Here is a 20,644-nt window from a genome sequence, read left to right as displayed (position 1 = left end):
TCCTGGCTTCCTTGCCCAACTTGTGACCATACTGCATGTCCACTTGGAGCACAAGGCCCTGCCCAGACAGACACAGTTTCCAGGCCTGAGGCCCTTGCTTCCAGAAATGCGAGGCAGCTAAACTCTTGTCTTCATAGGTTACTGAGCTGGTAACTTCTCCCAAGGCATACTTTTCATTATAAATAGAGCCGAGGAGGTGGAGGCAGGAGGTTTAGGTCAAGGCCAGCCTTGGCTACATCTGGGAGTTGGAGGCTAGCCTCGATTACACAGCATACTGTCTCAGAAATAAAATCGTGTGTCTGTGTGAATATGAATTTCTCAAAGAACTAATTAAAAAAAAAAAAAAGATTTGCTGGGAACAGCAAAACAAAGCAACTTACCCAAAAGAAATCTCATGTCAAAATACAAAAACAAAAAACAAAAAACAAAAAACCCCTAAACCCCCAAACCAGAGAATCCTCCTAAAAATACGGATATTTAGGTGACCATGTCTACACAGAGTGTCTCTGTAACATGGTTTCCTCGTGATGTGACTCTAGCTGCAGCCTGTCAACCAGCCATGGGATTCAACAACTTCTACTGGCAACACTCTGGTGTCGCCTTCCCAGTCAACCCTGGTCCACTGTCCGAGGAAGTGGAGCCTGACTCAGGCCTGCCGCTCAAGGGCGCACCCTGCACCTTAGGTAGGTGAAGGAGCCCACAGGCCAGGGAGAGCACTTGTGCTAAGGTTCAGGGTTGTGAACCTACAGAACACAGGGCCTGATGGGGGTCCCAGCGCGCAGAGGGCAGTCTGGAGAGCTGGTGCAAGTGTGTGGCACACAGTCTCCACATAGTGAGCTCCAGGCAGGCCAGACAGGGCTACAAAGTGAGACCCTCTGCCCCAAAAGAAAAAGGAGCTACTGAGTGTGGTGGTTCATACCTTAGATCCCAGCACTGAGGTGGCACAGGCAGGTGGATCTCTGAGCTCCATGTAAACTAGGGCTGCATAGTGAGACCCCCATCTCAAGATAAATAAGTAAAATGTAAAAAATAAATAAACCATACCTTATGAGCTAGCCCACAGCCTGTCCTGAACTGTGATTTTTTTTTTTCTTCTTCTCTTGAACCAAACAAATAATCAGTGGTCGAGGCTATAGTTCCATTGGTAGAATGCTTGCTTAGCAGGTATCAAGGGTTTGATGCCTGTTTGCATTCAAAAGGGAGGCAGGAGGTCCAGAAGTTGAAAGTCATCCTTGGCTGTATAGAGAGGCAAGCCTCTGCTATGTGAGACCTGGTTTCAAAAAGAAAATCCAGTTACACCAGAAAGCTAGGCAAGAGAGTAGAACCCTTTTATTTTCTTGAATGTTTGGCTTTGTGAACCTTTGAAAGTCCAGAACCTCCTTCTCTGAAATATGGGAGCTGAATGTGAATCTCAAGCTCCTCTTTTGGAGCCAGATCTTGCTATTATTTCCAGGCTGGTCTCAAACCATTGTTTACAAGGTTCTCCCATCTCAGCCTCCTGATCCGTGAGATTGGAGAAGCCAAGACATTCTAGAAAACCATCCCGTGGTTCTCTGGACAAGCGGGGACTTTTCTTCTGAGAATTTATGAAAAGGCATGACCTTAGCCGGGCAGTGGTGGCGTACACCTTTAGACCCAGCACTTAGGAGGCAGAGTCAGGCAGATTTCTGTGAGTTGGAGGCCAGCCTGGTCTATAGAACGAAATCCAGGACAGCGGGAAGGCAGAGAAACTGTGTCTCAAAAACCAAAGACAAAACCAGCATGACTTTAGCTTGCTTTCTCCTTTTTCTTCAAAACCCAGGCCACCATGCCAGCGAAGTAAGCTGTACCAGTTGGAGTCATCAAAACCTAGCCTGCAGCGAGGGAGCCGGGAAGTTCTCCTAGTGAAGGACTGGCTCCATGGCCTCCCCAGGGTATTCTGTACACGGTGGTCCAGTGAACTCCATCACTGTAATGAGTTAGAGGATGCAGAAAGAGCATCCTCTACTTGGCTTATTTCCATTTATCCTGCACATGCGGGAGATGCCAATCATATGGCAGGACCAAAGGTCAGCTGACCATGGAAGGGAGGAGTTGTTCACGAGCCAGGAAAACAAAGTGCACTTGAAGCCATGAACTCTACAGAGTCAGTCAGTCAGCATCCCATGTTCAGCTCCCACGCTCCTGCAGACCACTCCGGGTCAACGGTCTCAAGCGCTCCCGAAAACGGGCAATCCGATCCATCGCTTGCTTTTCGTTTGACAGCTGTTTGCCTGTACAGCTTATTTCTACTCGAGAATATACTGTGTGTTCTGTGTAGTTGTATTCATTCCTTTTCTTTTTTCTTTTTTGGTTTTTCGAGACGGGGTTTCTCTGCACAGCCCTGGCTATCCTGGAACTCGCTTTGTAGACCACGCTGGCCTCGAACTCAGAAATCCACCTGCCTCTGCCTCCCGAGTGCTGGGATTAAAGGCCCACCGCGCCCGGTTTATTCCTTTTCTTGATGGTGTGAGAAAACATCCAACTCACGGGGGTGGTGTGGGGGCGGGAGAGTGGGGGTGGGTGGGTTGTTCTGTGCTCGTGCTGTGAGAGGACACTGCCTACCACAACAGAAAAACCGTGGTGGGAGTGTCACACTGAATCCAGTGGAAGCACAGAAAAAGAAAAACGTTCAGCTTCCTACTTGGTTTATCTTTTTTAAAATTCAGGCTGGCATCACAGTACATAGAGAAGGTTCACCCACTCGTGGCCTGTCTCCTCCACCCAGCTAAGCCTCTTGGGGAATAACCCTCACAAACACACCGAGGTGTATCTCCCAGGACACTGTAGCCAAGCTGACACTGAAGTTTAAACCCCATGGGGGATTAGGCAGTAGGCGCACAGAAAAGGCTTATCCTCCTGAGGTAAGGCAGTGACCAGGACAGTAGCGCATCTCATGACAAAGCAGACACGGGGAAGGAGTGGGCAGTGAAGTGGACCTTTTATAAGATTACAGAAAAAGGCCAGGCAGTAGTGGTGTACGCCTTTAGTCCCAGCACTTGGGAGGCAGATCTCTGTGAGTTCGAGGCCAGCCTGGTCTGCAGAGTGAGTTCCAGGACAGCCAGTGATACACAGAGAAACCCTGTCTCGAAAGAAAAAAAAAAAAAAAAAAGGACAGAAAAGGGCAGCCTGCAGAAGGAACAGGTGGAGCATGGTTGTCTGGTCTCCTTCAGCAGGAGGGCTTTGCTGAGGTGATGTACAAGACAGGCTCAGGGGGCCGAGCTGCTGGTTCTTTTTTTTTTTTTTTTTTTTTTAGAGACAGGGTTTCTCTGTATAGCCCTTGTCCTGGATCTCACTCTGTAGACCAGGCTGGCCTCGAACTCAGAAATCCACCTGCCTCTGCCTCCCAAGTGCTGGGATTATGAGTTGCTGGTTCTAATACCACTTCAACCCACCCTAAGACAAGCTACATGATAGATCTTGGCCATGTAGGGAAACTGCCTCCTCTCCCCTAGCCTGCTTCCTCATTCTAGAACACAAGCAGCCACACCACAGGGATGTCCTACAGTAAAGTGACATAGTACATGTAACGAATCTGTAGGACACCTGGCATCAGAGTACACCCAAATCTTAGCTGGTCCAAGTGTGGACGGCTGTAGAACCTAATGAGCCCTGCAGTGGACCGGATGAGAGCGGCCCACATAGGTTCATGCATTTGAATGCTTGCTTGCCCTAGTTTGTGGAAACGTTTGAGAAGGATTAGGAGGTGTGGCCTTGGTGGAGGAAGTATCAGTAGGATTAAATCCATACTATTCCCAGGTAGCCCTCTACCTCTCTCTGGTGTCTACCTCGTGGTGTCTCAAGATGGGAGCTCCCAGCTACTGCTCCTGTGCCATGGCTGCCTGCCTGCTGTCGTAATCCCCGCCCACCATGATGGTCATGGACTCACCTGTTAAGTCCCTGTAAATTCTTTCTCCTATAAGCAACCTTGGTCATAGTGTCTTAGGATTTATTTATTATATGCAAGCACACTGCAGCTGCTTCAGACACACGACAAGAGGGCATCAAATCCCATTACAGATGGTTGTGAGCCACCATGTAGTTTCTGGGATTTGAACTCAGGACCTCCGGAAGAGCAGTCAGTGCTCTTAACTGCTGAGCCATTTCTCCAGCCCCTAGGCCTCCCTTCTTGGACTGGCCAGCTACACAGCTTTGCAGGGAGGATCAAGTCTGCCCCACTTAAGAGTTCAGCAAGGAAGCTCAGGGACCATGCACGGCCTGCGTGGTAGTGTGGCCAGCCACTTGTCTGAGGGTGGACGAGGGGATGATCTGCTCAGTTGTCTTATTTTTTTTAAAACTTTTTGTGAAGAATGGTGACATAGGATTTTCTCATTAACTCTAAGATAGACTATAACATGTTAAATAACATTTGGCTTTCTTGACACAGGGACTCATGTAGCTGAGGCTGTCCTCAATTTCAGTCAGTTGCTGATGGTGACCTTGTCGCTAATTCCCAAGTGACAGCCACATATCTACTTCCACTGTAGTTATTTTTTTGTGACGCAAGGGAACCGAACCCAGGGCTTCCTGTAACATGCCCACTTCCACTGAGCTACATTAACCTTTAAACAGCTTGTGAGACAAGTTCTTACTATGTTGCTAAGGCTGGCCATGAACCTGGGATTTTTCCCGCCTCAGCATCCCAAGTGCTGGGATAGCTGGTGTGTTTCACTGTGCCCGGCTCAGAGTCGGCGTTGATTTTCTTGATGCTGGGGATCATACAGGGCCTCATGGATGCTAGGGAAATGCTAGCTCTGAGCTATACCCCTAGGCTCCGATTTTACATTTTAGTGGCGGACTGAGAATAGCGTGTGGGATTGGTTCTGTCCCTCTACCATGTGTCCTGGGGAGTCAAACCCTAAATCTGCTTATTTTTGTATTTTGTGTATGTGTGGTTTTGCCTGCATGTATGTATGTGAACCATGTGCATGTCTGGGGCCTGCCCTTGGAGGTCAGAAAAGAATGTCAGATCCCCTGGAACTGGAGTTACAGAGGGTTGTGAGCTGCCATATGGGTGCTGGAAATCCAACCCAGGTCCACCACAAGAGCAACAGGTGCTGGCCCCCATTTTTTATAGTTAAATGTTTGTGTTATTGGAAAAACACCAGTTTTCTATAAATTTGAGTGTTGGTATTTGAGGTGTATGTCATCATCATACCTGATGAGTTCCTATTATTGACACAGGCTCTTGCTTTGGTCCTAACCCTGATGAGATGACACCCTTCAGGACGTGATGGGCCATTAAACTAGTACCAAGTCTATCCAGAATCCCCCTGCCACAGTAAACCACAAATGCTCCTGAAAACATAATTGCCCAGGCAACCAAGCTTTCCCCGAGGGCTACCTCTGTATTTTCATATAAGGCTTCAGGGTGGTGGCGGTGGTGGTTTCTCAAGGTACAGCACAGAGCATTTGATAAAAAAGGTGTTTTGTGCTAGACAGTTTTGTCAATCTGACACGTTAGTCTTCTTAGTTGAGAAAATACCTCCGTAAGATCAGGCTGTGGACAAACCTGTAGGGCATTTTTTTGATCAGTGGCTGATGACAGCCCACTGTGGGCGGTGTCCCCGGTTTTATGAGAAAGCAGGCTGAGCAAGCAATGGAAACCAAGGCAGTAAGCAGCCCCTCCAGGGGCATCAGCTCCTGCCCTGACTCCCTTCAGTGAGGATCGGTGTTGTGGAAGCATGGCTTACACCTAGCCTGGTGGCCCGCACCTTTAATCCCAATACTCTGCAGGGGGATCTCTGTGGGCCAGCCAGGGCTACATAGCGTGAGCCTGCCTTTAAAAACAAAAACCAAACCAAGTGCGACGGCTTTCCTCTTGTCCGTCCTTGCAGCAGCTGCCCAGGCTTACAGCCCGCCTGCCCCATTTCTCCTCTGAAACGCTTATAAAGCTGTCCTCCAGCTTAAAAAAAAAAAAAAAAAAAGAAGGAAGAAAAGTGTGGTGTCAGCAGTTTTATTATTTGCACCCTCTGTGACCTGGTACAAATGTCAAGTTTCTTCTGCTCTCAGTTGTCTGTCACTCTCTGTGGCTCCTGGACATGCTTGCCTTTACTTACGCCAGCGCTGCAGCTCTTGGGACAAACAGAGACAAACATGAGGACCAGGAAGGGCACAGCTTACTGGCTATTTCTATCTTTTACTTAGATAAATCTTTTTTTTAAAAATTTTTTTTGTTTCATAAACTTAGAAATCTTCTTGGGCCTAAGAACATTCAGCTTCCATCTTTAGAGATTAAAAAAACAAAACAAAATAAAACAAAATAACAAGACCAAAACACCCAAGTCAGGTGCTTAATGCCAGCGCACCCTAGGTCTAGCTCGAGGACGTGGACAGTGAGACCCTGTCTCAACACAAACACATCATGCCTGCATGACTGCCACCAAACAGCAGGAACCAAGAGCTCCTCAGAATGGTTCAGCAGGAGCAAGCTCTGTCCTTTGGGAGACAGGACTCTGCTTTTGTGTGTTTCATCTTGTGTTTGGAGCCCGTATCTCACTAACGGTCCAATGCCTGTCTGTGGCAGGCTGCTTTGCATGCAGGGGGTGCTGCAGGCCCACTCCTGTGTCAGAGGGGCATGGCCTGAGCCAGTACGTTAGACAGTTTTCATATGAGATAGCCTGGCCTCCTGCTACCTCTTTTTGTTGTTGTTTTTTTTTTTTGTTTTTTGTTTTTTTGTTTGACACAGCCCTGGCTGTCCTGGAACTCACTCTGTAGACCAGGCGGGCCTCGAACTCAGAACTCCGCCTGCCTCTGCCTCCCAAGTGCTGGGATCAAAGGCGTATGCCACCATGCCCGGCCAAGGGACTTATTAAATAGGAGTTTTGTGTGTACTGTATGTGTGTGCATCCCATGCAAGCCTGGTGGCTGGTGAAGGCACAAGAGGGTGTTGGATTCCCTGGCACTGGAGTTATGAATGATTGTGAGCTGCCACATGGATGCTGGGAACTGAACCTGGATTCCGTGTAAGAGCAACAAGTGCTCTTAATAACTAAGCGATCTCTCCAGTTCCAGACCTGTTTTTATATTACTTAAATGAACAAAAGTTATCTTGAATTACGGGAAAAGAAATTTGGGCATTTTCCTTCAGGTTAAGATTTGGTATGAGCCTAACCATAACTACACAGGAGCCGGTTTGGTTTTTGAAGGCAGGGCATCATGTACCCCAAATGGGCTTTGAATTCCCTACCCTCCTGCCTCAATCTCTTGAATGACGGGATTATAGTCAGGCACTATCATGTCTGGTTGAAGGAACTCAGACTCGGGTTGGAGAGATGGCTTAGCGGTTAAAAGCACTTGGTGGATCTTCCAGAGGTCCTGGTTGGGTTCCTAGCACGTACAAGGCAGCTAAAAGCTGTAACTCCATTCCAGGGTATCTGATGCCCTTTTCTGGCCTCCATGGGTACACTGGGCACGTACTTGGTATATAGACATACATGCAGGCAAAACACTCATACGCATATAAAATAAAAACTAATGAATTAAAAAAAACTTAATGGGCTGGTGAGATGGCTCAGCGGGTATGAGCACCGACTGCTCTTCCAAAGGTCCCGAGTTCAAATCCCAGCAACCATATGGCAGCTCACAACCATCTGTAACAAGATCTGATGCCCTCTTCTGGAGTGTCTGAAGTCAGCTACAGTGTACTTACATATAATAAATAAATAAATCTTTAAAAAAAAAAAAGTGAACGTACTAGGGTTTATTAAAAAAAAAAAAAAAACTTAAAAAGTAGCTAGACTCTAGCCAGGTGTGGTGGCATATACCTGCCATCCTAGCTTACAGTCTGAGGAAGGAATGAGAGGTAAGGGCCAGAGGCCAGGGCAGGAATGCTGAGTGTAGGTCTAGCCTGGCCTGCATAGGGAGACCCAAAGATCAAAAGAACAAAGCTGCTGTGTCTTAAGCACATGGACTGTTCTTTCTCCTGCTCTCTCTTATGGCATTAAAGCCCTTCTGTTCCACTGTGAAAAGGGGGTTCTAAGGCACTAAGGAATAGTTTCAAAGTAGGGAAAACAAACAAAGCCAAGCTCTGAAGTCCACCACCAACATAACATCACTGTTGGGCAGTGAGAAAGATCATGTAATCATAAGTCAGATCTTGCGAAGACCTTTAATGGACGCCACAGAGCCCCCAGTGACAGCTGACATCAGAGCCCAGGGGAGGCGACAAGTCACTAAAGCTACTGGTTACGAGGCTTACTCAGATGCTTGAAGCTCCAGTTACAGCACAGGATAAAGTAGCCAGCAAAGAGCATCGTGAGGCCACCCACACCGCTCTTCTTTACGGTGGTGTTGCACTGCACCCAGCCTGTGCAAACAGAGGCAAGGCACATGGTTAGCGGCTGGGCTGGGGCCCAGTTATACACATTACTCAATCGCTCTGCTAGCTCTAACTCACAGAACTTAGAACCTATGTAAGGCTGCCCTATTCAAATTATAGACATACTTTTAACTTTCCATAGGCAACATGTTAATCCAGTAGACAGCAGGGCTAAGCGATGAAGGCTTTGACTAAGTTCGGATCACCTGTTCCCACACTGGGTTGAACTCGAGTGATGCAGAGAAACAGGCTTGGTTAACTCCTGCCTTCACTGATCACTGTGGGGAGGGAAGGTGACAGGAGGGGAGGGGAGGGGGCGCTGGGGACGGCTGGCAGGGTGGGTTTGAAGAAGTGAAAGCCGAATAATAAACGGGAGCTTCTGCTCTACCAGCTCTGGGGTCCTGACTGACAGCCAGATTCCAAAATGGAACCAGACAGAATGACAACCGCTCCTCTTTCCTTCTGCCTTGGTTAAACAGCCTACAGCTGAGAAACTCCTCCACAGGTCTGGAGCCAGCAAGAGAACCAAGAGCCAGTAACCCCGTCCTCACCTTTGTGCACAGCTCCCAAGAGTCTCATTAGAGGGAGGCTGGAAGTTGTAAGCGCCAGGGGTTCCAGACTCCTGCTATCAGCCGAACTTCGTCCCCACCAAGGAACTACGGTTCCAAACAGAAGTCACTGTGACAGTTGATCTAGAACCATCCCTTCCCCCAGCACATCCTGACTAGGATTCAGGAAAAGCATGCCCTACAGGTGGATCAAAGAGCTCCTCACCAGGCTGCAGTTAAACTACAGGAAGTCAAGTCTGCCTCAGGCAAAAGTTCTTACTGACAGAGGCCTTGCACGGGGTGAATCATCTGCCTGCCCCATGTGCGCCCCTGTCTGGCTAACCTCAGTTTACTGCTGTGAACTTAGGAAGAAGCAGGACTTTTTACTACAGGTAGAATATCCTCAAATTCATGGACCAAAACCTTTAGATTCTGGCCTGAAAATACATCTGGACTATCTACATATATATAATCTTGCACCCAAAACCCAGAACCAATACAGAACCTCTTTGTTCTCTGCACCCCTATCACACTGTCGCCTGAGTTCAGGATCACATATGCTAAAAACACATGTCCACATGTCCTTACCACTGAGCTGCATCCATAGCCCCAAATCATTTTTCACATGGATTTGTCAGATGAACCCTGCCAACATATTCTGAAGACTGTTTGTTTGAAAGCATGCCTGTTTTGACTCTGACCCATTCACAGTGACTGGGTGTGGAGTATCACCTTTCCCAGGACTGCTGAGACCCACATCAGCATTCGAGGCACTGCCTTCTGGAGTGCACTGCAAACACCCCTGCTTCCTTCTCACCGTCATCTCTATTCACTATTCTGAGAGCCCACTGTCATCTCTATTCACTATGTATGTTCTGAGAGCCCACTGTCAGGTCTCCTCCGAGCCTTCCTATTTATTCTGCCACATGAATTAACAAAAGGAGTCCAGCGGTTCTTTTCCACGGATTTCTCGTGTTCAAGCCAGACAGCTCATCTTCACTGCCCACGGGTTTCTGATCTTTTTTGGTTTGTCAGACACAGGATAAATTAAGATGGACGGGGTGAGCAGGTGTGGTAAAAGCTGCTGTGGATATAAAAATGCTTAAATGATCATATTATACAACAATGGAAAAGAGCACATTGGGGCACGGACAGAGGGCTCAATAGTTAAGAGCACGAGATACTCTTGCAGAGGGCTCAGGTTTGTTTCCCAAAGCTCATGTGGTGACTTATGACTATTTTAAAACTGCGGATCCTGGGGATTGGACCCCTCTTTCTGGTTTCCATGGGCAACTGCATGCTTTGGTGCACACTGCACATGAACTTCCATTTACACACATTTACATTAAACAAACAAACAAACAAACAAACAGCCTTCCTAGTCAGGCATGGTAGCACGCGCCTTTAATCCCAGTGCTTGGGAGGCTGAGGCAGGCGGGTTTCTGAGGTCGAGGCCAGCCTGGTCTACAGAGCAAGTCGAAGACAGCCAGGGCTGGTTGCACTGAGAAACCCTGTCTTGAAAAGCACAATAAAAGCCAGGCGTGGTGGCACACACCTTTAATCCCAGCACTCTGGAGGCAGAGGCAGGCAGGTTTCTGAGTTCGAGGCCAGCCTGGTCTACAAAGTGAGTTCCAGGACAGCCAGGGCTATACAGAGAAACCCTGTCTCGAAAAAACAAAAACAAACAAACAAACAAAAAAGTAAGAAAAACAAAAATCTTAAAAACTAAACTAACCAAACAAAAAAACCCCAAATCCCATTGACTTCTAACGAGTTACACAGTCCACACTCATGCAAGGTCAAAGTCTCTTCAAAACAAACAGTGGAGAGCTAGCTGCAGTGGTGAAGACTGTACACTGACCGCTCTTCCAGAGGACCTGGGTTCGGTCCCCAGCACCTACATCCAGCAGCTTTCCAACACCTCTAATCTGGCACCAAGGACCTGATGCCCTCTTCTGGCCTCCACAGGCACTGCACAGTCTATGTCTTTCTCTAATACTTATACCCTAACAGACATACTTGAAATTAAGTTTTTTGTTTGTTTTTAAAAGATAAACCATAAAGCCTGTAGCTCACCTCAAAATACAAGGTGTAACCTCAAGAGAACTGCCACCTTTGGACCAGAGTGCAGGGCGGTGCAGGGAACCCCTCGGCACCCTGACTTTGCTTCTCTCTAGTTGGCCAAGGTGGGTTCACTTCCAGGTACAACTTCAGAGGAACTTACACAAAGGGAATCTGAGCCGAGGACATACTCTTTGCACCCACAGGCCTTGCTTCCTGCCTGCCACTCATTCCTTAGAGCCCTGTCCGTTGGATTTCTTTCTTTCCTTTCTTCCTTTCCCCCAAGACTATATATAGCATTGGTTATCCTGAAACTCGCTCTGTAGACTAGACTGGCCCTGAACTCAAAGATCCACTTGCCTAGACGCGCATCAGCACGCGCGTAGCTTACCCACTGAATTCCTGCTATGCCTCTCTCCAGTATAGAAAGTCAACTGCTATCTGGATTGGCAGCCTGTCCCAGTCTAACCTTCAACTCTCAGGGAGGAGAAGGGAGAGGGAACATTAAAATTGACTCTGGACCAAGACTTCTCTTCCATCAACCAAGTCAAATGTGGGGTAGACTGTGAGGACAAGAATTAGTTACCTGAAGCAAAGTGACTAATTCTGACCCTTATTTCAAAGGCAGAGCACTGTGGAGGGGCAGGGTGGCCCTTGCAAACGTGTGTACTTACCTATTGAGACGCTCCTGCCTTGCAAAGTGGCAAGAGGAGGGATCTGAGCTGCCAAGCTCCAAGACTGTGGCTTCCTTGGCAGCACCCCTAGTCCAACATAAGCAGGATAGAGTTCTGGAAACCACTCCAGTCCCATGGAGCTGGGAGGAGCCCCTGAGGTAGCAGCAACATGACCGACAAAGGTTTTAGGAACAGGATACTGAGCTGAGTATGACATTAGGCAGTGCCCGGCCTGGGCCGTGGGGGGCTGGCAGAGAGGTGTGGGTTCCAGAACACCCCTCACACTTCCCATTGACAGTGTTATGGCAGGGACATGGCTTTGGCCACAGAACTGGGCATTCTCTTCTGGAGTAGATGTCACAGCCGGAGAGGTGAGGCTCTGATTCCCTGACTCCGGCACAGAGAGGTTACTCAAAGCTCCCTGTGGCATCATGAACACATTCCTAAGTTCGAGGGCGGCATGTGGCTTTGCCTTTGTGGCTGTAATGGGGTCCTTACCACCTTGGCCCAAGCCAGTCCCTTCCTGTACGTTGGTGACAGATATCCCGTTCTCAGTATTTCCCTTGCTCTGGCTCAACTCCATCCCGAGGCCAAGTTCCTGGTGCTCTCTGACCCGTGCTTTACCCAGCAGGCCAGTGTGGAGGAGTGACTCTGATTCCTGGGTCTTGGTGTTACCAGGGTGGGCAGAGACTCCCAAGAGGTGGCCTCCATCTTGGGAACCTTTCTCCCTGCTCAACGCTGAGGGTGCTACTCTCTGAACCCCATGGCTGCCACTCTTTGGAGAATGACAATCACCAAGAGGCACATCTAATAATTTTACCCGAAGCTTCTGTCTTTGGGGATCAACTGTGCCTAACTTGAGCCGGACAGAAATGGCTGGTTTAGCATGAGGCTGCGTTGACGAATATTTTTTCTCTTGATTAGTAAGGAAAGGTTCCACTGAGCTGACCAGTGAAGGCACTTCTGTCTCTGAGGACCACGGACTTCCCTTGGACTCAGACACATCTTGGGTGAGTTCTCTCTTAGGAGAGGTGGCATCTGACGCGGGAGTCCGAGGGGCTGTGACTCTCTGCAGAGTCACCTCTGGCTTGGCCTGGCTGAGTGCCTGGAAGGAGAATTGACTGTGATCTTTGGTTTCTCCTTCGGCTTTTGTTATCCGCACGCTTCCCAAGACCCCCTCCGGAAGTGGAGAGGCTGCAGCTGGCCACGATGCCCGGCTGGTTTCCGCTTTCACAGCTCTTTTCGGACGGTCTAGCTCTAGCTCCTTCTCTTTAGCTCGGGTTAAGCCTCTGGAAGGCCTCTTCTCCTTTTGAGCAAGTGCAGCTGGCTTGGGCTGAGAAAAGTTCTGATCAGCAGATACGGACGGTCCTCTCATTTTACAGTGCGGCAAGTGGGATTTTAATCGCTTAAAGGGCTTCTTACAGTAAGGACATACTTCCATCCGGGGCTCGGCTCCACTCATGCTCTTCCTGGAAGGTAAAGGTGGGAGCCCGTGAGCAACACAGAGTAACCGTCAGCAGCTGACGCACGGAGTTTTAACGGATTTTGTTTGCTCTTAAGATAGGCTTTCATGTGTAGCTCAGGCTGGCCTCAAATTCACTATGCAGCCTTATCTACATAGTGAGTTCCAGTACAGCCAGAGCTACACAGAACCAGACCATTTCACAAAAAAGAAAAGCATTAACAACCCAAACAAAAACCAAAGCAACACAAACCCAAAAGACTAGTAAATTAATGCTTAGAGGAAAAGACATTAAAAATGTCAGCTAGAATTCAACTTTGTTATTTATGTCAAGTGGAGGCTACATGAGTTTAATCAAATTGTTAAAAAACAAAATTAAAAAAAACCAAAACCTTAAAGATTAAGGAAAAAAAAAAAGATCTACTTAGGCTCTTTAAAAGGGAACGCATAACCAGAGGCAAAGACATCTGGGAGAGTCAGAGTGGACATGAGCCAGGGCCACGTGACAAGAGGAGGGGAGTGGAGAAGAGAGAGCCACAAGAGTGAAAGGCAGAAAGACAAAAGGTCCGGGCAACCACAATGGATGGATTCCATGGGGAGGACAGCTGGGAGAAGCTCAGGCTAGGGGGTGGGGTATGCCAGCCATACCTTGTAACTGGTAGGGGATGAGGGATGCTGGGAAACACGGAGGCCAGGCCCATTATGACATGTTAAATAGGCACCATTTGTCCTGGGTTTGAGACCTAACAATGACCACCTATAACTCTCCTTTTGGGGGTTCTGGTGTCCTCTGACCTGCTGGGGCACTGTGTGCACATCTAGCAAACTCATGCAGGCACATAGACATACACTTAGTAAAAAGGTGAAAGGGGTCCTCCCTCAGAGCCCCTCCCATTTTCAGGAATTTTTTTTTTTTTTTCTTTGAGACCGGGTTTCTCTGTATAGCCCTGGCTGTCCTGGAACTCACTTTGTAGACCAGGCTGGCCCCAAACTCAGAAATCCACTTGCCTCTGCCTCCCAAATGCTGGGATTAAAGGCGTGCGCCACCACGCCCGGCTACACCCACTCTTCTTGACCCTGTCCTTTAAGGATGGAACAAGGAAGTATAACATCCACGGCGGTGTAAAAACTGGTTCCAACAGTTTCTAAAGTTACACAAGCAAGATTCACTGGGGTGTAAGGACTCAGGAGAACTCTCTTTGTCAGCTGGGGATGTGGCTCAGTAGGTTGAGTGTCTGCCTGGCAAGCATAAAGACTGGGGTTCCATCCCCAGCACTGCATAAAACCTGACACTGTGGTAAGGTAGACAGTCACAATTCTAGCACCCGGAAGTAGAGATAGGATGGCCACGTCAGGATGACTAGCCTGAGATTTACGAGATGCTGTCTCCAGGAAAAAAAAAATGAGGAGGGTTTCCCCTAATTCAGGAGAAATGAATCTGAATCTCTGCTCAGATTAATATAGCAACACACACATATATAAAAATAACAATGAACAGATGGGTGTGATCCCCAATTTTTAAGTTATAAATTGTAATATAATTGATTATTGCATATGTATAAAATTGTGCATTATCAATTAGTTTGAAACTTTTGATAAATATATATCATGTAAAAATACTTTCAAAACTTACATTACGCACCATCTATCTCTTGTTATTCTCTAGAGTTGGGAAAGGAGAAGGTTGAATTACAAAGCTCGAATGTGAGCTATTACTACGGCTTTAAAATTCCAAAGGCCAGGAAACATCTCTCCTGGGCACAGCTACATTCTTAAAATCTAATATCACAAAGCATATTGTGTATTCCTGACCGGTCTGAGGAAGCTAAGGTGGTTTAATGTCAGCCTGGGCTACACAGGGAGATTGGCTCTCCATCAACATACACACAGACACACCTCTAAAAATGAAGTTGGTATATGACGTTTGTTGAATGAATAAACGTGTACTATAACTACTTAATACCGTGACTGAAAATATCTCCTGGCCAGTAAATAGATTAAAACACAAAAACAAACAAACCCCCAAAATCCTGAGTCTGAAACCACTTTACAAAACAAAAATCCATTTATTTAAAGCAACCATCACTTTATCGTTCATAAAAGGCAAACCCAAACTGTTTGCCACGGAGTGCACAATGAGTCTTCTTACTGTTAGTGAGAGCACATTGACGCACTGAAGGGAAGTGACAGTTTTGTAAAATGCACACGACAAAGCCAATACATGGGCTTTCCAGTTTTTTTTTTTTNTTTTGGAGACAGGGTTTCTCTGCGTAGCCCTGGCTGTCCTGGAACTTACTCTGTAGACCAAGCTGGCCTTGACCTCAGAAATCCACCTGCCTCTGCCTTCCAAGTGCTGGGAATAAAGGCGTGCGCCACCACCGCCCCATGGGCTTTCCAGTTTTAACGGTACACTTTTCTAGACTTTTTGTTTTGGAGATGATGGGATCTTACTTGGTAGCCTTGTCTCCACTGGAACTCTCACTATGTAGACCAGGGCGGCCTTGAACTCACATAGATCAGCTTGCCTCTGCCTCCTGAATAGTGGGATTGAAAGGTGTGCATTACTATGCCAGACCCTACACCCTACACTTTAACAAGGGTTTCGTTTTCCTGCCTGACCTCTGTCGACCTTCCTGAAGACCCCCATGCCTGTGGATAGTCATCCACATTCACGTTTGACAGAAACTCTGAACATCAGTTTGTGTAAGGCGATCAGAGCTAAATGGGGAGCTGATATTACTGAGTCCTAGACAAATAACTGGATTATGCTTCTGGCAGACAACAGGGAATGTTTCTGAAAACCAAAGTCAAGACTCCCCCAAGTCTCTTGGGCGCAGAGCACACGTATTCTGGTGGTGGTGAGGAGATCAAATCTTCAAAATCGGAGACAAGGTCTCAAGTAGCCCAGGCTGGCTTCGAACTTGTGACACAGTCGAGGATGGCTTTGACCTCTTGTGGTCTTGCAGCCTCCCCTCCCAAGAATGGGGATGACAGGCGCGCGCAACTCACGGCGGGCAGGGACCTCGCGGTTGGCTCTGATCAAGCTCACCTCGCCCGCCGCGAGCCAGCTCGGTCCACGCCGCCGCGTTCCCACGCCTGCCGGTCTCCCCAAACGTCTCGGCACCGCCGCTTCCAGCAGGTGGGCGTGCCCTTCCCGGTCCGGCCTGGAACTCCGTTATCCCGTTCGCCTGTTCCGCACTCCTCTCTCGACCAGCAACAGAGGTCGCGGAAAAATAGCCCAGCCCTTAGCTACTCCACGGAACGACCTCCGCACCGTTCGGAGACGCCAAGTTCCACGCCGCACTCTCAGAACCCGGAGCCCACCAACACCTTCCCAACCAGCGGACCCTGAGCCTGTGGCCGTCCGCGCCCGTGCCTGATGGAGCTCGTCGGGCTCTTTTTTAAAATTTTCACCTCACAGAGTCTTAACGCAGATACAGGTATCAATGATCGTCACATACTGTGATCTATCTAAAATCTGGCTTGACTTTTACGGCGCGTCCCGCTTTGTTTTGGAACAGGCGGCTGCCCCGGACACCTAAACGGGGGGTCCTGGAAGTTCCCGGTCGGTCTTCCCTCCGGGACCCGCCTCTTCCTGCGTGCGCGGTGATGGGGAAGCGCGGCCGGCGTCCCGCCTCCGCGCAGCCGCAGGAGGACAGCACCACGGCGCCTGCGACATGGGGAGGCGCGGAGGCGACACCGGAAGTGGCTGTGGGCCGGGTCGGCCCGAGGGGGACTCAGCGCCCGCAGCTTCCACCCGCGCGGCGGCGGTCCGAGCTCAGACCCGTGCGGGTGGGCGTGGCGGGCGCCGGGACGCGACTCGGACGGTTCGTTGTCGGCGCGGGGCGGCGCCGCGTCGCTCGCCTTCACCAGCTGCCATGAGCGAGCGCCTCCGCCCCAGGTGAGCGAAGCGGGCAGCCGCTCTGTCCGCGGCCCCGCGGCCGAGGATGTGCGCTCGGGAGCCGAGGGGCGGACGGAGCCGGCGGGGTGGTGGTGCGAGGCTCTGGGCTGCGCTGCTCTGCGGTCGGAGGAGGCGGCGGCGGCGGGGAGAAGGTGGCGCGGCCTCTGACCCCTGGACCCCGTGGGCAGCCACGGAGGCGACACTCGGGAATCCGGGGCTGCCCCTTCTCCGTCTCTTCCTCGTTTTCTTCGTCTTCTGCCCTTTCCGCTTTGGAATGAGGTTTGTTCGGTCGCTCCGACGAGACGGACGGTGTGGTCCTTCCGAAATTTTAGGCGGGCGGTGGTTAGGGGGATGGGAGGGATGGCCGATCTGGAAGAGATCGGCTCCCCATCCCCCGCGAGTGAGCGAGGCGCCTCGGAGAGGGGGACCGGACGCTTCGGGGGCGGGGAGCCGCTGGCGCCCCAAGGTCAGGGGAAAGGCGGGGGTTGGGCTTAACCCCTGCAGCTGGGAGGGCTTAGGGCAGATCGCTGTGTCCCCCTCTGGTGGAACCCCCGAAGGGCTGATGGACCCGGGTGGGTGGTGACCCACTCTCGGTTGTAGCGATAACAGGCAGGATTCTAAACAGTTTGGATGAGGGGCCGGTTGGCTTGGAGCAGGGAGATGGCTAACACCGCAGAGTTACCCTCTCCGATGGGCCTGGCGGAGGCCCTAGGCGGGCGGCCCTTCGGGGCTTTAGGCCCGATCCAGATGAAGTTTCTTTTCTCTTTATTTTCCGTCTTGGAAAAGGTGGGAAGAAGTAAATTGGAACGCCCTACCTCAGAATGAAGAAGGCCGGCTTTATTTCTTTTTTTGTTTGTTTGTTTTTGGTTTTTCCCTGGTCCTGGAACTGACTCTGTAGACCAGGCTGACCTCGAACTCAGAAATCCTCCTGCCTCTGCCTCCCAAGTGCTGGGATTAAAGGCGTGCGCCACCCCTGCCCGGCCGGCTTTATTTCTTACTGGGAAGTCTTCTAATAGGATGCTTGACGACCTATCTACATCACTAAGTTGTACTTTTTTCCCCCCACTTTTCTGGTGAAGAACAGAGAATGAATTTAGAGACACTTGTTTATTTATCTAAGTCTATCCAGGTTCACGTCTCCTTATTCCGTAGTCTCAGGCTTAAAGAAGGTGGATCGTAGGCTTGCTTTTTTATTTTCTCTCATAAATGATCTTACTTGTTTTATGTTATGTGTATGAGTGGTTTGCCTGTGTTTATGTATGTACATCACGACATGAGGAGGGCTGGGAACAAAACCCCAGTCCTCTGTAGAACAAACAGGGGTTCTTAATGGCTGGGCCATCTCCCCAGTCCTGGATCTTGTTCCTTGCCTTCTTTGGCATTGTTTTGCAAGGCTTCTCCTTGAAACAGTTATTTCATGGGATTGGGGTTCCCCAACATTCTGAGATGATTTGATCCGGTGGTGAGAATTTTAAGGTCCCTAGACTGAATTGAGTTACTGATTTTGGTTCTGTAGTAATTGTGGTAGTACTTGTGTCAAAAAGATGATCAAACTAAATTGGAAATTAGAAGGTGCTTGCCAAAATTATAATCTAGTCTATGGCATTAATGTACTCCAAAAGGTTTAATCTTACTGATTGTACAGATAGAATGAAGCCATAATCTTGCCAATTGTTAAAAACCATTGAAAGGTTTAAATTAGGTCAGGTTGGAACAGTCATACCATTAGAGTTAGGGCTGTGACCTTTAGATGCAGCAAGCCTGAGCTGACTGCCATCTTTTAGATTCTTTTGGAATATCTCCCTCATGTGACAGCCCTCAGCATTTTCTGTCACTAACAGATTTTTTTTTAAATCTAGTGCTACAGACAAGTAGTCTGAGTTTGTACTGATTATAGATTCTTTTTATCTAATATACTCATAGGAATCTTAGTGTGTTTATATCTTCTGGTGACTTTTTTTTTCTTCTTTTTCTGGTGACTTCTTTAAAAGCCAGTTGTCAAGGACAGACCTTTCTTGCCTAATTTTTTTTTTTTTCCTTTTTCTTCACCTGTGAGCTAGCTTGGCCCCCTCCGGTGTCAGACTTTCTCCGTAGACTGAGAACACTAGAAGGGTGGGTGTATGGTAAGGAAGCCTGCCTTATCACAGATCCCTAGCGGCTACATATGAACTGGGAGAGAGACACCTATAGTAAGAAGCATCTAAGATGGACTGTGGTTGTGCTTGCCTTTAATCCTCAAGAGGCAGAGTATCTGAGTTGTGGCCAACTTGTTTTGTATAGCCAGTTCCAGGCTATGGAGTCTACCTGGTGAGACCTTTTATAAGATGAAAACCAGTTGTTGTACTTTATATTTAAGTCTGCCTAAGGTTCTTTGAAGAGGACAAGGAAGATAGGACAGAGTGAAATATGACAAGTGATGGAGCCAGCCATTCTGGGGGTGGTAAATAGATGTCCAGCAATTGTTTTTCCCTAAGTGGAAAGGAGGTGCCTGGAAAAACAGTGAACTGATTGTAAACTAGTGATCATGTCCATTATTAATAAGGGTATGAAAGCTGAGTTGCTAGGGAGGAGGCAGCTAATAATAAAAACTAAGAATGACAAAGAAGGAGACTAGGCAGGGCTCATTCTTTTTTTTTCTTTTTCTTTTTTTTTGGTTTTTCGAGACAGGGTTTCTCTGTGTAGCCTTGGCTGTCCTGGAACTCACTTTGTAGACCAGACTGGCCTCGAACTCAGAAATCCGCCTGCCTCTGCCTCCCGAGTGCTGGGATTAAAGGCATGCGCCACCATGCTGGGCGGTAGAGCTCATTCTTAACTTGTGACTACTGAAAGGAGGCCAGAGAGATGGTGCTTATACATTGAGAAACTGACATATATCTTAATATGACTTTCCTAGAGGTAGATGACAACCATAGAACAGCCCAGTGCTGCTATTGTTACTGGGAGGAAACATGCCCTGTTACAGATTAGGAGACGGCAAGTTTTGGTCAGCCTCAGAAAGTCTGGTTGGAGTGACTCAGCAGCCCCAAACCTAACCAGCTGTTGTCATGCAGATAAGATAAAAATTGAGGCACTAGTGTGCTGTCACTGTTGAGTGTCTCTCCCAGCAGACATTGTCTTACTGATGCTGCACATCCTCATGTAAAATGCCTGTATTGGGGTGAAGGAGAAAATTCTTAGTTCAAATTTATGTACTAAGTTATTGATTTGTTTGTTTTAGTTATTTATTTTTTTGAGACAGGGTCTCACTATGTAGCCCTGGTTGTCTTGGAGCTCTCTATTATAGACTAGGCTGGACTTACACTCACAGAGATCTGTTTGCTTCTGTCTCCTGAATGCTGGGATCAAAGGTATGCCCTGGTTTAGATTTGTAATATGGCACTCACTTAATGGTTACTAAAATTTGATGTGTCTAGTGGTGTAGCTCAGTAGCGCCTTTAGGACCTACCAAATACGAGGTCTTGGACCCAAGCATCACAAAGAAAACAAGACACACATACGCCCCAAAAACCTATGCTAAAATAAAAACCTGGTATTTGTCTTGTTTTTAAAATTTTTTTTTTTTGTTTGTTTTTGTTTTTTTGAGACAGAGTTTCTCTGTATAGCCCTGGCTGTCCTGGAACTCACTCTGTAGACCAGGCTGGCCTCAAACTCAGAAATCCA

General features: G+C 48.4%; 3 protein-coding genes across 6 annotated transcripts in view; 2 read left to right on the top strand and 1 right to left on the bottom strand.

Moving 5' to 3' along the window:
• The window catches only part of Cpsf4l (cleavage and polyadenylation specific factor 4 like), a 12,228-nt gene extending 11,545 nt beyond the window's left edge, over positions 1 to 683 (top strand). The window contains 1 exon segment of the mRNA XM_029546697.1: positions 540 to 683. Within this exon segment, the coding sequence (XP_029402557.1) occupies positions 540 to 683 (144 nt within the window).
• A 397-nt stretch (positions 684 to 1,080) lies between these two features.
• Positions 1,081 to 16,475, bottom strand: C14H17orf80 (chromosome 14 C17orf80 homolog). Of its 3 annotated transcripts, none has more exons than XM_029546695.1 (5): positions 16,133 to 16,475; positions 11,622 to 13,090; positions 8,890 to 8,994; positions 8,219 to 8,326; positions 1,081 to 1,270 (listed from the first exon to the last, which is right to left on the bottom strand). In XM_029546695.1, exons 2-5 carry the CDS (start codon positions 13,081 to 13,083, stop codon positions 1,260 to 1,262), a joined length of 1,686 nt encoding a protein of 561 aa, XP_029402555.1. In that variant the 5' UTR covers positions 13,084 to 13,090; positions 16,133 to 16,475; the 3' UTR covers positions 1,081 to 1,259. The 3 variants fall into 3 exon arrangements, with proteins under 3 accessions (XP_029402555.1, XP_021069346.1, XP_029402556.1); XM_021213687.2 differs by lacking the exon at positions 1,081 to 1,270 and adding an exon at positions 5,786 to 6,092; XM_029546696.1 differs by lacking the exons at positions 1,081 to 1,270; positions 8,890 to 8,994 and adding an exon at positions 5,786 to 6,092.
• Positions 16,476 to 16,685: 210 nt separating this feature from the next.
• Positions 16,686 to 20,644, top strand: part of Fam104a (family with sequence similarity 104 member A) — a 22,088-nt gene continuing 18,129 nt past the window's right edge. Inside the window, exon 1 of one of the 2 annotated variants that reach the window (XM_021214006.2) lies at positions 16,686 to 16,984. In XM_021214006.2, the coding sequence (XP_021069665.1) occupies positions 16,761 to 16,984 (224 nt within the window). In that variant the 5' untranslated portion in view covers positions 16,686 to 16,760. Of the gene's footprint in view, positions 17,264 to 20,644 lie in introns of both variants that reach the window. The other variant, XM_021214005.2, reaches the window with a different exon arrangement.

The sequence above is a fragment of the Mus pahari genome, chromosome 14, assembly GCF_900095145.1.
Source record: "Mus pahari chromosome 14, PAHARI_EIJ_v1.1, whole genome shotgun sequence".
Taxonomy (NCBI): domain Eukaryota; kingdom Metazoa; phylum Chordata; class Mammalia; order Rodentia; family Muridae; genus Mus; species Mus pahari.
Note: the sequence above shows the minus strand (reverse complement) of the source record. Positions and strands in the feature narration are given on the sequence as shown.